The sequence below is a fragment of the Aplysia californica genome, unplaced genomic scaffold (assembly GCF_000002075.1).
Source record: "Aplysia californica isolate F4 #8 unplaced genomic scaffold, AplCal3.0 scaffold00214, whole genome shotgun sequence".
NCBI lineage: Eukaryota > Metazoa > Mollusca > Gastropoda > Aplysiida > Aplysiidae > Aplysia > Aplysia californica.
Genome location: NW_004797484.1, coordinates 284,929 through 297,679, shown reverse-complemented (window position 1 = coordinate 297,679; position 12,751 = coordinate 284,929). Strand labels below are relative to the sequence as shown.

Sequence of the window (12,751 nt, the reverse complement as noted above, 5' to 3'; positions counted from 1 at the left end):
GAATCGCTACATGAGGTGGGTGTGCATAGTTAAACCACATGTGTGTATAGTTAAACTACAGGAGCCAAGGGGACAACACGATAACACATTCGACACAGCAAAAGCCTTTTCAGGAGCACAAAATTAAAACTCAATTACTAAGAGGAGAAAGGGTATCTTCAAATAATGATTATTTCAGCGTTTTTATTATTCTCAAACGGCGATAAACATGAAAAAGGTTGACAGTTCTGACAGTGATCTTTGACGCATGTACATTAATATCACACAGTCAAACACACACACACGCACAAACTCACAGAACGATGTCATGAGCAGCAGATATTGGCCAAATGACACATCATCATAGTCACTTGTTCACACAGTGAAACGTTAAAGAAAGGGAGGAACTGACAATATTCTGCTCAACAACGGCAGAAACATTAACTTCCTTCCAAAATGTAACAAATCAGTCTTCTAGTCTGCCCCAGTGTGGTATTGTTATTGTACTGTATTTATGCCTACCATCTGGGGAATGAGGACCGGTGATGGGTCTCATTTAAAAATGGACAATTGGGCCCCCTCCCCCCTAATTTAAATCATTTACTTTTTAAGAGGAAGGATGCTTGAACCTGCATGTCACGTCCAACTTGGGCTGAGAGTGATTATAACAGCGAACAGTAATGAGAAACTCGATAAAAATCTTCCCCATATATGGGAATTGAACCCACATCTTCCGCATAAAACAAAGAAGAAAGTAGCTGTTATTCCACTTCCGCTGGTCGCTGCGGGATGCTGTTAACACAGTAAGATGCACAGCACAAAGGGAATAACAATGTAGGTACCAGAAACTAAATTTTCAAAGTAGTTGTATGCCAAATTTATCAGTTCCATTTGAAAGGCCTATATCCACTGAACATTTTGGTACCATTCTTTAACCTCTCCGTCAATTTTTAAGAAAATGGTAGTTGTTTAAAATTTGATCAAATTTGTTAAAGTCAGTCACTGGCTGCAACCCCATGTTTGACAGACAATAAAAGAGTATCAAGAGCACTAAACATCTCCACATTAACAGAGTATAATCACTATAACAAATATATGGAGCCTAATTTTTTTCAAGACTGAGATCATTACAAATCAGTACTTTATCGCTATTTCGACAAAAACACCGAGCGTTGACGCCGCCAACAATTTGCAAATGAGAACCTCCCTACCCTTTCTGGTAACATTGTCCATGGAAAAAACCTATGTAGTTGGGCACAGATAAAACCAACATGGAAAACCTGAAATTACGCATACACCTCATATGCTGCTAAGCCATTCCCCAACTGATATACTTTTAATATATGACATAACCTGAATGAATATATGGATGAGTACACATTTGTCAACCCCAGACGTGTTTGACTTATCCATACCTGACTGTATATATCCTGTACTAGATCTAGTACTAGTTTCTCACACCTAATATTCGTTATTAAAGAGTTAACATCATGATAGATAGAGGCACTAACAGTTGTTTGTGCACGGAGAAACAAAATGATAACACCCAGAGAGAAACCTTTGTTTGGCATGAAGAGGAGCATAAAAGATCAAATTTCTGATGCCCTCATCAATTCAATTCAACATAGTGGATACTAAGTACACATTCGTGCCAATTTCATAAATTGAAAATCTGTCAAATGCAAAAAGGCTTTATGAGCTGTGCCAAATAGCCCGCTTTTGGCCGAATCACAAGTGCAAACACAGAATATTTTGTGAATCATAGAACAGTTAATTTTGCCATGCTGCAGTAGTTTAAAAAGTAGCTACATTATACTATAGTTGTACTACTACTTAACAACAAAACAAACATGCCAGGACACCCAAGGCCGAGAGAGCCCACAGTCACCAACTGGAAGTGAAGGAGTCACAAGAGAAATAGTAAGCTCAGACGGTATCATCATGATGGACAACTGAGCAGACCGCCCTAATTCGAGTCCCACACCAGGCATTCTTAAACTGATCATTTCGTGGAGTGAGTTTCAAGTCTCTGAACCCATTTGGCTCAGTCCTATCGGAGATGGACATTATATTCGAAGGTCCTGCCTCTTGAATAACCTAACAGTGTTGATCGGGTCGTTGAACCCAAACACTTAAATTTACGAATGAAATAGTACAGACCACAGGTCAACACTACAGCAGTAACGATGTCAAGCTAGGAGAGGTATTCTGTTGAGTCTTAGATATATATGAGCACCAAAAACTAACACATTCTCTTCAGGTCGACCAAAGCGCTCATAAATACGACTATGACTTTATGCAGTTGCGAGCACCGCTAAAACACTTACTGCACCAAAAACAAAAACAGAGAGACTGACCAACTTATCTGAGAAGCCCAAATGAACACCAGCGTGGCATACACAAAAAGAATACCATTTCTGGTACATCACTAAATCTAAATCAAAGTTTGGCATATATGCAAAATGAGAACTATTTCTGGTACATTGCTAAATCTAAATCAAAGTCACACTATGACTATGACTATGTAATAATACATCTACTGCTAAGCCAAGAGTTGGGGATGGAACAAGCACACAATACCAATATAAGTGAACAAGTCCCTGTTTCCGTCTCATTTTCTGCAGCAGCCAGCCTTTCTCAAATACATACCTTGCCCTAAACTAAGGAAATCAGCTTTCAATTTGAATCTACCCCCCCGCCCGAAAAAAACCCTCAAAAGGGTAGGTAGGGCTACATAACTTCTCCAGCTCTCATTCAACAATCATGTTTAGAAGGACTTGACCAAAAGGTCCCCAGGTCTCAGACCAGTACTTCGGATTTTTCCCCAAAAATGAAGAATAGTATTTCTAAATCAATATCGCTCATACTGACATCTTGAGTCACACTTGAAATATTAAGTCATTTTCTCAGGCGATGTGCTCTTCTGTGAATGTACCCCAATGCTTCATTCAGAGTACGGTAATCTTATTTAAAAACAGACAATTTCTAAGCAGAACAGTAAAGAGATTCGGTGGGAGTGTACAACTAACAAGTCAACAGCAAAACGGTCACATTTCCTCAGCCTGTGGAAAAGAAGGCTGGCATACACTATACAATTAATGAATTAATTGAATGACTATTTTTTTTACCCCCCCCCCCCCAAAAAAAAAATATTACCTTCACAACGTTTCTATTCAACCAAACAGTAGCCTAAAGTTGAACAACAGGGTAGTTAGAAGTAATATTATGACCTACTTCATGAAGGGTGTGTGCTAGCGTGTAGTGTGCAACTCTCAAAAAAGCACACAGTGAGAGAGAACAGAGTTATGGGGACTGTGTACTTCAGCGCTGCAAACTATAATAAATCACACACATGAGAGAGATGAGAGCTATGGAGACTGTTTTCTTCAGTACTGCAAAATTGCCACCACAGATTTCAAGCATGCATACATTCTACAAGTTTGAGAAACGGGCCCAGTAAGAAAGAATAAGTGGAAATAGGCCTATATCAATGCCGGATTCACATACTGGGCTAACTAATTAGCAAACACTTTCCAAAGTTACAAAACAATTTTTCTTTTTTTTGTGTGTGTTTGTAAATCTTGAATCAAAGAACTTGAGGTCATTTCTTCATTTAAGTCACTCAATTTTCTCTGCGAGGGAATGAAGAGGAGCAAGAACTGAACTGCACATATACTTTTCTACAATCACTGAGACTGAGGGGACCAAACCAGTATGAGGCAAGGATGAGGGGAGGAAAACAGGCCCATGAGGCAAGGATACAGTATGATGAGGCAAGGATGAGGAATGTACAAGGAATTTCACCCTCCACAAATGTCCAAAAATTATTTTGTAAAGCCAAAAAATATTAAAAAAAAACAGAGTCCAGGGTACCGTCACGTACAACTGGCCAAAGCAGAAACTTATAGAACAAGCACAGCAAAAAAGCATGAATTTGTGAGCCAAGAAAAAAGGACATAAAAAAAACCCCATTATCCCGACCAGCTGTTAAAATGTATGAAGCCCAACATTTTGAAAATCAGAAAAAGAAAATTATTGTGGTATCTTAATCTATGGAATTGGTTGCATATACTCAAGAAATATTTTGTTGAAATTCAACTGTTAAAAGTAAAGTACATGATGTAGGTACAATAATTATAAACTCTTTGACTACCACGAACCGTGTTTCGTGGCTCAAGCCACTCTTTATTTTGGACCACAAACCGCGTTTCGCGGCCCGGAATTTGGGCTTCAAATTCGGCCGGCCTACTCAGAGAAATCCTGGCTAATGTCAATTTGGCAAACGGAAATGAAGGTCGGCAATGTTTTCCTTTGTCTTTTCAATGGGATAGCAAGAAAGAGCGCAATTTGAATGCAGGAGAGATTCTTGTTTACTTCGATCTGCGAATTCCAGTGGTAAACACTAGATCTAGTATTGTGACAGGTTCGTAATGCTGTCCTCGTGGTTTGATGCACCCCGCATAATTTAGCTAAATTTGATCATTTTTTTGCATTATTTCTGATTATTTTCCCTTATCATTCTTTGTTAAAATCAACAGAATCGCATAATTTCACATTTTTGGGTTCAGTTCGCATAATTTCAGAATTTTTCTAGAATAAAACGACGGGGACAGAATAATGGACCCAGGACCTTCCGGTATTCGTCCTCCGAAACGATTTTGTGCTGAAAAGGCCGTAGAAAGGCTTGAAGAACGGACTCATGAAGCTGAAGATGCTAGTCCTGTGCATTTTAGCGATAGCAGTGGTGAGAGTGGTGCAGAAGACTATGATTCTTCTTCTAGTGGCGACGACGACGGGGAAAGTGGGCGTGGCTTGTCAGCTGTTGGGGGCATGAGGGATGGGCCTATGGATAGATCTAGGCTTGCAGTGGGGTGAGTTGGAGTTGGAGAGGATAATGAGAGAAGAGTGGTAATGATGGAAATGAAGTCAGACCACCAAGACCTGCTGCTGCTAGACCCCTACCCAGGCTCAAGAAACTATATAGTGGTCAGAGGTGACAGAAGGTCGGACGCAGGAAAACCACAGGTTCCTTTATCAGAACGCCACAGGAGTCAAATGGTAAGGGTTTAACGCCCCTATCAACACTATTAGGTTATTTAAGGGGCGGGACCTCCTAATTTAACGTCCGTCTCCGATAGGACCCAGCCAAGAGGGAAGTTCGTGTAAAGTGTCTTTCCCAAGGACACAACGTCAGACCGCGCTGAGGCTCGAACCCCAAAACCCGCAATCTCACGATTACGAGTCTGGTAGCCTAACCACTAGGCCATCGACGCCACTGCCACAGGAGTGAACCAGGCAAAGGTAACAAAGAATTCCATGCAATTAGACTGTCTGCTAGCTCCCCCCCCCCCCCAAATAGTCGATAAATTGCTGAACAATATAAATGAGTGTGGCAGAACCTTGACTGAAAAGACCACGCCTGCAAAAAAGCATTTGATTTTCACCAAATTTGACCCGCTGACCAGATCAGAATTCTATATTCTTGGCAATTCTCATTGCTATCGGAATGATCCCAGGGACTTCATCAAAAGCTGCTGGTGCACCAAGCTGCCTCACAAAAAGACACCCTGGTATGGACAAACAATGTCAAAGGTGCATTTTGAAGTGCTTTTCCATACATTATTGCACGCAGATGGAGTGTAAGCCGAGAGCCAGGATAAAGTGGAGCCGTTCCTGGATAAACTGATGGAATCTTTCCAAAGCGCTTTTTATCTACAGGAAAACGTATCAATAGATGAAATGGTGATCGGCTTCAAAGGCAGGTGGAAAAATACAAACAATTCAACTGTGCAAAGCCATCGAAGTATCACATCAAAACTTTCAGGTTATGCCACAGTGCAACAGGATATTTATATGACGTTTTCACCTACTACGGAGGACAGACAGCCTACAACCCACAGCTCGATGCAGACAGCACACAAGCGGAGAAGGTATTTCAGAAGCTGATTTTTCCACTGCACAAAGCTCACAACAGTTTTGGTGATCGCTTTTACACGTCGGCCCCCCTGCTAAAGTTCTTGTCCAAAAAGTCGCACTACTACACTGGGACCGTTAACATGTCATAAGACGGAAGAATTTTTCATCGGAGTTGAAGTCGCTACAGCTGGCCCACCAAGAGATGCGGTGGTACATGGAACAGGATAACAAGTACCCCGCTGTGGCGTTTCGTGACAAGAAAGCCAAGAAGTTCTGTGTCATAGTGAGCAGCCAGGGAGCCACACCTGTCAGAAGTCGGCGAGCTGTTGCAGACAAGCTTGGCATTATTGTCAACTAGAGGAATATCATTCAGTAGCGACAAGACTACATGTATGTGTTTGATCATTAAAGTCTTTGTCAAGTCACAAAGAGTGTTGGCATTTATTTATGAAGACATACGTCAGACTGGGACAGAAACAAAAAAGAAATAAAGCGGATGAATATGATTGACAAATAAGGGAAAGAATAATAATGGACAGATACGAATGATGGCACATACAGAACCAAACTGGAGCCCACCCGACCAAATGGGACAAGACGGGCATTGCGGTGGAAGTACGTCAATTCGACCAGTACGTCGTCCGAGTGGATGGCTCTGGCCGCGTCACCCTTAGCAACAGAAAGTTCCTCCGCAAGTATATGCCTGTGGTCCCGTGCTCATCACTGACGATGATCCCGGGTGGCACCTCACCACCACTGCCAGCGCCTCAGAATAGTCATACCCCTGAGCATGCCAAGCTCAGCGTGACCTCGCCGCCCTCCCCTTGCCCGGATCTACCCCAACCAGCTGGCGTTCAGGACCCCCCAGCACACGATCCATCGATGCCTACTGTCCCCGAATCCGGGCAAGAATCAGCACCTGATCCACGCCCTGCTGTTGAGACGGTGGTCCTACAACCACAGGCTCAAGCCACCCTGCGTGATCTACGTGCGCTCCAGCCACACAACGCCCCAGGCCTACAAGAGCAAGATGTTCCTATAAGTGTGAGCACACCTCCAGGCAGCCCTCGCCGATCAGCAAGACTATTGGCCAGACAGAGCCCCCCGCCAATTGACTCTAAATCCAAGTCTGATTCTGACACTCATTGATCAATCATTTGCTCTCTTAGTTTCTTTTCATAGGTCCAAGTAGACATTACCATTTTTCCTATCTCTCGTTATGTTCCTTGTTATATCACCAGTATTTCTTGACATTACATCAGTCTTTTCTGTTCCATTCCAAAGACTTGGGGGGGGGGGGGGGGGGGGGGCATAGAGGAATCTCATTCAGTAGCGACAAGACTACATGTATGAGCTGGATCATTAAAGTCCTTGTCAAGTCACAAAGATTGTTGGCATTTATTTATCAACGATTTTCTTTTTGGGCCTAGTACATTTAAACAGCCAGCGGACAATAAGCTGCAGGTTTAAATTGCAATTGCTTAAAATTGTATTAACCACAATGTAACCAGATCTACAAAAGCAGTAACACGTTGTGCCGTGCTGCGCATGTTCTTTCAACAAAAATATTTGCAAATGAGATACGGATGACATTCTGCAGACATAATTACAATATCAAAGAGCGTTAGCGATAAAGAAGTAAACAAGATATGATTAAAGCAGGGATTTTTGTTGTGACATATATAGGGAAGTAAAAATTCACTGCTGTGGCCTAGGTCTAGCTATTCGCTCTATGTAACACAGGAATTTTACTGCATCTTAGGAACACTAAAAATTGATGAAACAACATGAAAAATGAGAGACAACAATTCTTGAGGAGCTTATGTTTAACAAAAGCATAAAACATTTGAAAATTCCATCAACAGCAAATCTTGGCATCCTCCACACGAGTCGAGGGTAACAAAGACAGAACGAGGAACAAGTGAGACGCTAGCAGTAAATATTGCCAGCAGTTCATGGACAGTAGATAACCCATACATAGCGTATTCGTATTCTATGAAGATACACGATATAGGAATGACATCAAACTGAAACAAAGACAGCAGCACAGCCCTTAAACAAAAAATTATGTAATACACAGATTTCTAGATTCAAATAACAAGCATTTGATACCGGGCGATAAGTAAGTGGATAGCAAATGAGTGTGGCAAGCAACATTTGCACTGGACCAAAATAGATTAAGACAATAGAAAGAATATTCAAATCACTGGAAAAGTAAACAGAGGGAGCAAACCCCACCAGAGTGCCTGCCCACTAATCATATGCAGAAATGAAAATAAAATATGACAGAACTAATGACTTGCACTAGCTACATTCATGACCAAAGTGGGTAAAGTCTCGCTAGACGCCGACTTGGAACAGGTTAATATCAACTTGACTCAAAGAGTACCCAAGTCTTTATCCACTAGACTCAGAGAGTACCCAAGTCTTTATCCACTAGACTCAGAGAGTACCAAAGTCTTTATCCACTAGACTCAAAAGCACACAAGTCTGAGTGAGGACTGTTTTGCAAATAACCGTATTATGGCAGAATCTTTTCAAACTTGGAAGCTAGAGGCAATAGTAATTGATGGCCTGATGATATCCTCGTTCATGAAGAATTCTTTGTGCACAGAAAGTTGCCGTTGTCACGCTGCTCAATCAATAACAACAACAAAGTTTACAAAGACCCCCCCACCCCCCTCAATTACTTCCAACAGTAGCAGAAGGTTGTAATATGAAAATGTTTGAAACAAAAAAACCAAAAAAAACCCAAAACCGCCAAAAGTTTGACACAGGTGCTTGAAGATCCTGAGAACAAACAGGGAAAAGGAGAAATCAAAAACTTTTGGCCAGTTCCAATCTAACCGTTGGGACTTGATGAACAGAACCTGCAATGACACACCTCAGCAAGACACACATATGAGGAAAAAAACCAACTGAATAAAGTGCGCAGTCACATCAAAACTTTATGGCATCAATTTGTATCATACATTCAAATTATGGTATCAAACACAAATGACCGCAACAAACTTAAATAAAGACCTCTCCCTACAAAACAGCAGAAGTTTAAGTCTGCAATTTCCTTTCTGACCCCACAATTAAGGATAAAATAATTATTACAACATTACAGACATGCACAGGAACTATTTCTTCAGTCCTGCAAACAACACAATAGTCCAGTGACATCACATCACAGGTTCGTCTAGAAACAGGCACCACAGTTTTGCTGAACTTTCCAAGAGTAACAAGGATATATTTACTGGCAACAAACATCGGTAGAGAAACACAAACGCAGGAGTAAGGCAAGTCTGTCAACTGCTCAGATTCCTAGGTAACAACACCAACTGCATTTCAACCATTCAACTGTCAGAATTGAAGAAACAATTCAAGGAGATTAATCAAGTCTTTACAGACAGGAACAAATTTATTCCTGAAATGTATGATCCAGTATATTAAAACAGCACGGTCAGCTTTCCATATTCAAGCACAGTCGAATTTGCCCTTACAACTATCAGTCCAAGACAATCACTTGTACAAATGACTGCTTCCTACCTTGTATTTTTTGTATACCAAAATAACACTGCCCAGGAGGACCATCTAGCTATGATGACTATTTTTCTCGTCAACAATGGGTGGGTATCGTAGGACAGGTTCTAGGGTTTTTTAAATTTGAAACATGAATGACCTTAACTCCTCATTGGATGACTTGGAAAGTCTTTTACAATAAGATTTTAGAAGATTCCAAACTAAGACACTAAACATGAAAACTTTAAAGACATGAAAACCAAGGAAAGTTTTCATGTCTATTTGATAAAAACCACATATCACCATGACTACTTTTTTACCCATCCATTTTCAACTTTGAAAGCAACACAGCCTTGTGACGTGACTCAACTTAGGCATTAGAATAAGTAGAGGGTAACAATTTATTTCCACAAAAAGGGTTACATTTGGAGGTGTAAGAAACAGCTCAAGAAACACCGTACTTGAATGACATACCTAAGGGCAGAATTTTAACTGAACCCAGGTTTAGAGAACAGTTTTCATATTTAACCGTTTCGCACTTACAGCGCCCGAATGCGCCCGCGCCGGTGACCCCCGCTCATCCCTATAGCGCCCGCCACGGAGGTGCTTGTTTCGTTGCCGCGGGAGGCTTCTACTTTTACTACGAATGGAAATTTCACTTAGTTATCTTTAGAGAGGAAGAGTTCCCATTTACCATGGTGTTTTTCTTGTTTCGCTAGCACAAAGAGTCACTTTTTGAGCAGGAACAAAAGTTGCAGCTGGTTTTCAGCTGTAAACACACCACTAACTTTCAACTCAGCTGTGCTCAGCGATGGACGAAGTTTTGAGTTTGTTTCGCCAGGCCACTGGCACTATTTACGATGGTGACCTATATGGACTGGATGTAAATACATCAGGGGTTACAGGTATTCAGAATGCTGCTTCAAATGACAACGAATCCGACGTAGACTTAGATATTGTGGTGGAGAATGATGACAATGATGGAGGGGAAGATGGCGACTGGGACCGAGGAGACTGAGAATGTCAACGCAGGCGGTGACACAACAAACACAGGCAACAACACCACACAAGACCCTGATGACTGAATACCACTGCCTCCAACTTTTCCGGCTCAACCTGTCAAAGTGAGGCCATATGCAGACGCTGATATTCAGCAACACGACCTGCTATTCGATGCCCCACCTCATGATTTTTTTCTTTCTTTGTTCTTCCCTGAGTCTTTGTTCGAACGCATTGTTCACGAAACTAATCTGTATGCTAAGCAGCAGCAAGAGCAAAAAAGGAAGAAGGACACCGGCTGGAAAGAGGTGGATGTCAAAGGCATGAAAGTTTTCATTGCAAACATGTGATCTTGATGGGGATCCAAGACTTGCCCCAGTACGTGATGTACTGGTGTGAGGACAACAGACTGTGCGTTCCTGGCATTGCTGACACAATGGGAAAGAGTCGACATGAGAAGATCTGCCAGTACCTGCATCTCAATGACTCCTCATAACAGATCCCAAGAGGCGAAGAGAACTACGATCTCCTTTACAAGGTGCGACCCGCCATTGAAGCCTTCACAAACAAGTAAGTGGAAGATAAAATTTCAGGGTTTTGGTATGGTATGAGTTTTGCTGCGATCGCAACTGCTTAGGTCATATGAGTGCGAGCGCAGTGGTTCACTTTGAGGAAAATGAGGTGCAGTAAATAATATCTTTATAACACTTGTAAAGCCTACAGCATTATTTATGTCCAGTTTATATGATCCTAACTCATAGCATCCAGTCTGTATAATCACACACTATAAAAAAATGTCTTTATGAATTTTGAAAAACATTTTGTTATAGTTTGGGGAAAGAAAGAAATGTGAATAATATTTCTTCACGTCAACATTTACTTTTGTAAGTTTAGAATTCCAGTGTACGTGATGTCGCAATGAGATTTTACATTAGAAAACAGAAAGCAGTGTATTTCATTTATATTTTCATAACAAAAAATTACAGGTAAAATAACTTCCTGAATAATTTTTAGTAATAAATGTTTTCTGTCCTTTCCGCAGCATCAAAGAACACTACGTACCTGGAAAGTGCCTCAGCATTGATGAGGCGATGATTGGGTTCGACGGTCGACTGCACATGAAGCAGTATATGCAAGGAAAACCCGCCCCGTGGGGAATAAAGGTGTGGTGTATTGCAGATCCAGAGACCGGGTACACGTTGGATTTCAATGTGTACACCGCCGAATCAGAGTAGCCAGTCGCTCACGGTCTTGGCCATCACGGGGTCATGACGACCGGCAACCGACTCCTGGATAAGTAGTGTCATTTTTTCTATGACAACTTTTTCTCCAGTGTGCAACTATCCGAGGACCTTCTTCTGCCCAGCACAATCCCTACCAACAGAAAGGGTTGGCCTGCACCTCTTTTTTTCTTTTTTCTTTTAGTTTAGTAAAGAGTTTTACGGCACTTGCAACACAATAAGGTCATATAAGTGCCGAAGATTAGAGGTGTTACAGGAGAGTAACAACAAACGTAAAAAAGGAGGAGAGATAAGGACGACAGATGTTTAAGAGGAAAGAAGGAGCAAGCCACACCAGAGCACCCGCCAACCACCCACTCCTGCACCTCTAAAAGATAGGCCGACGAAGGGCATGAAAAAGGACAAGGAGAACCTGAAAATGATGACAAAAGGGGACAATCTAGCGGGTTGACACGCATAAGGTGAGTGTGCTGTCGACTAATGTCACTCCAGGTGTCAGCATGGTGATGCGTCGGGGCAAGAATGGACCAGAGCCCATGATGAAGCCAGATGCCATCTTATTTTACTACCGATACATGTTCGGGGTGGATCTTTCTGATCAGCTGCGGTCTTATTACGCTGTCGGCCGCAAGAGTGTGAAGTGGTGGAGGTATGTGCTCTGGTTCGTTGTTCAGATGTCCCTGGCCAATGCGTCAATACTTTTCAAAGCCGCCAACCGCCCCTTGCCTGGAAATCAGCACCCGTTCAGCCAGCTTCGCTTCCGCCTGTCGTATCGTCGCTTGTCGCTGGCAACATCAGCAGGGGAAGCGAACCACTCAACAGCTGGGCTCGGATCGTCGCTGAGCTCTGACCATCAGATCTCCAGGATGCACGGCCGCGAAGCTGTCTGCTATGAGGGCAGCAGAAACAAAGTAAAAACACCCAAAGGTCGGCCACCTGAAACGTGTTATGGGTGCCTTATTTGCAAAAGCCGGTTATGTAAAGGGAAGTGCTTTGCAAGTTTACACCAGAGGCTTGCTAAGCTTCAATCTTAGTGAATGAGTTGCATTTCTGTTGTGTGGACTACCTCGCGAGTTGAAAAAATACATGCCTCAATGTCCACTCAAGAA

General features: G+C 42.1%; 1 protein-coding gene across 1 annotated transcript; it reads left to right on the top strand.

Moving 5' to 3' along the window:
- Positions 1–12,142: 12,142 nt before the first annotated feature.
- Positions 12,143–12,676, top strand: LOC106011918. Its single transcript, XM_013083144.1, has one exon. It carries the CDS (start codon positions 12,143–12,145, stop codon positions 12,674–12,676), a length of 534 nt encoding a protein of 177 aa, XP_012938598.1.
- Positions 12,677–12,751: the final 75 nt, after the last annotated feature.

Coding starts and splice junctions, on each gene's coding strand:
- LOC106011918 (XM_013083144.1), top strand. CDS start 12,143: ATGGTGATGCGTCGGGGCAAGAATGGACCAGAGCCCATGATGAAGCCA.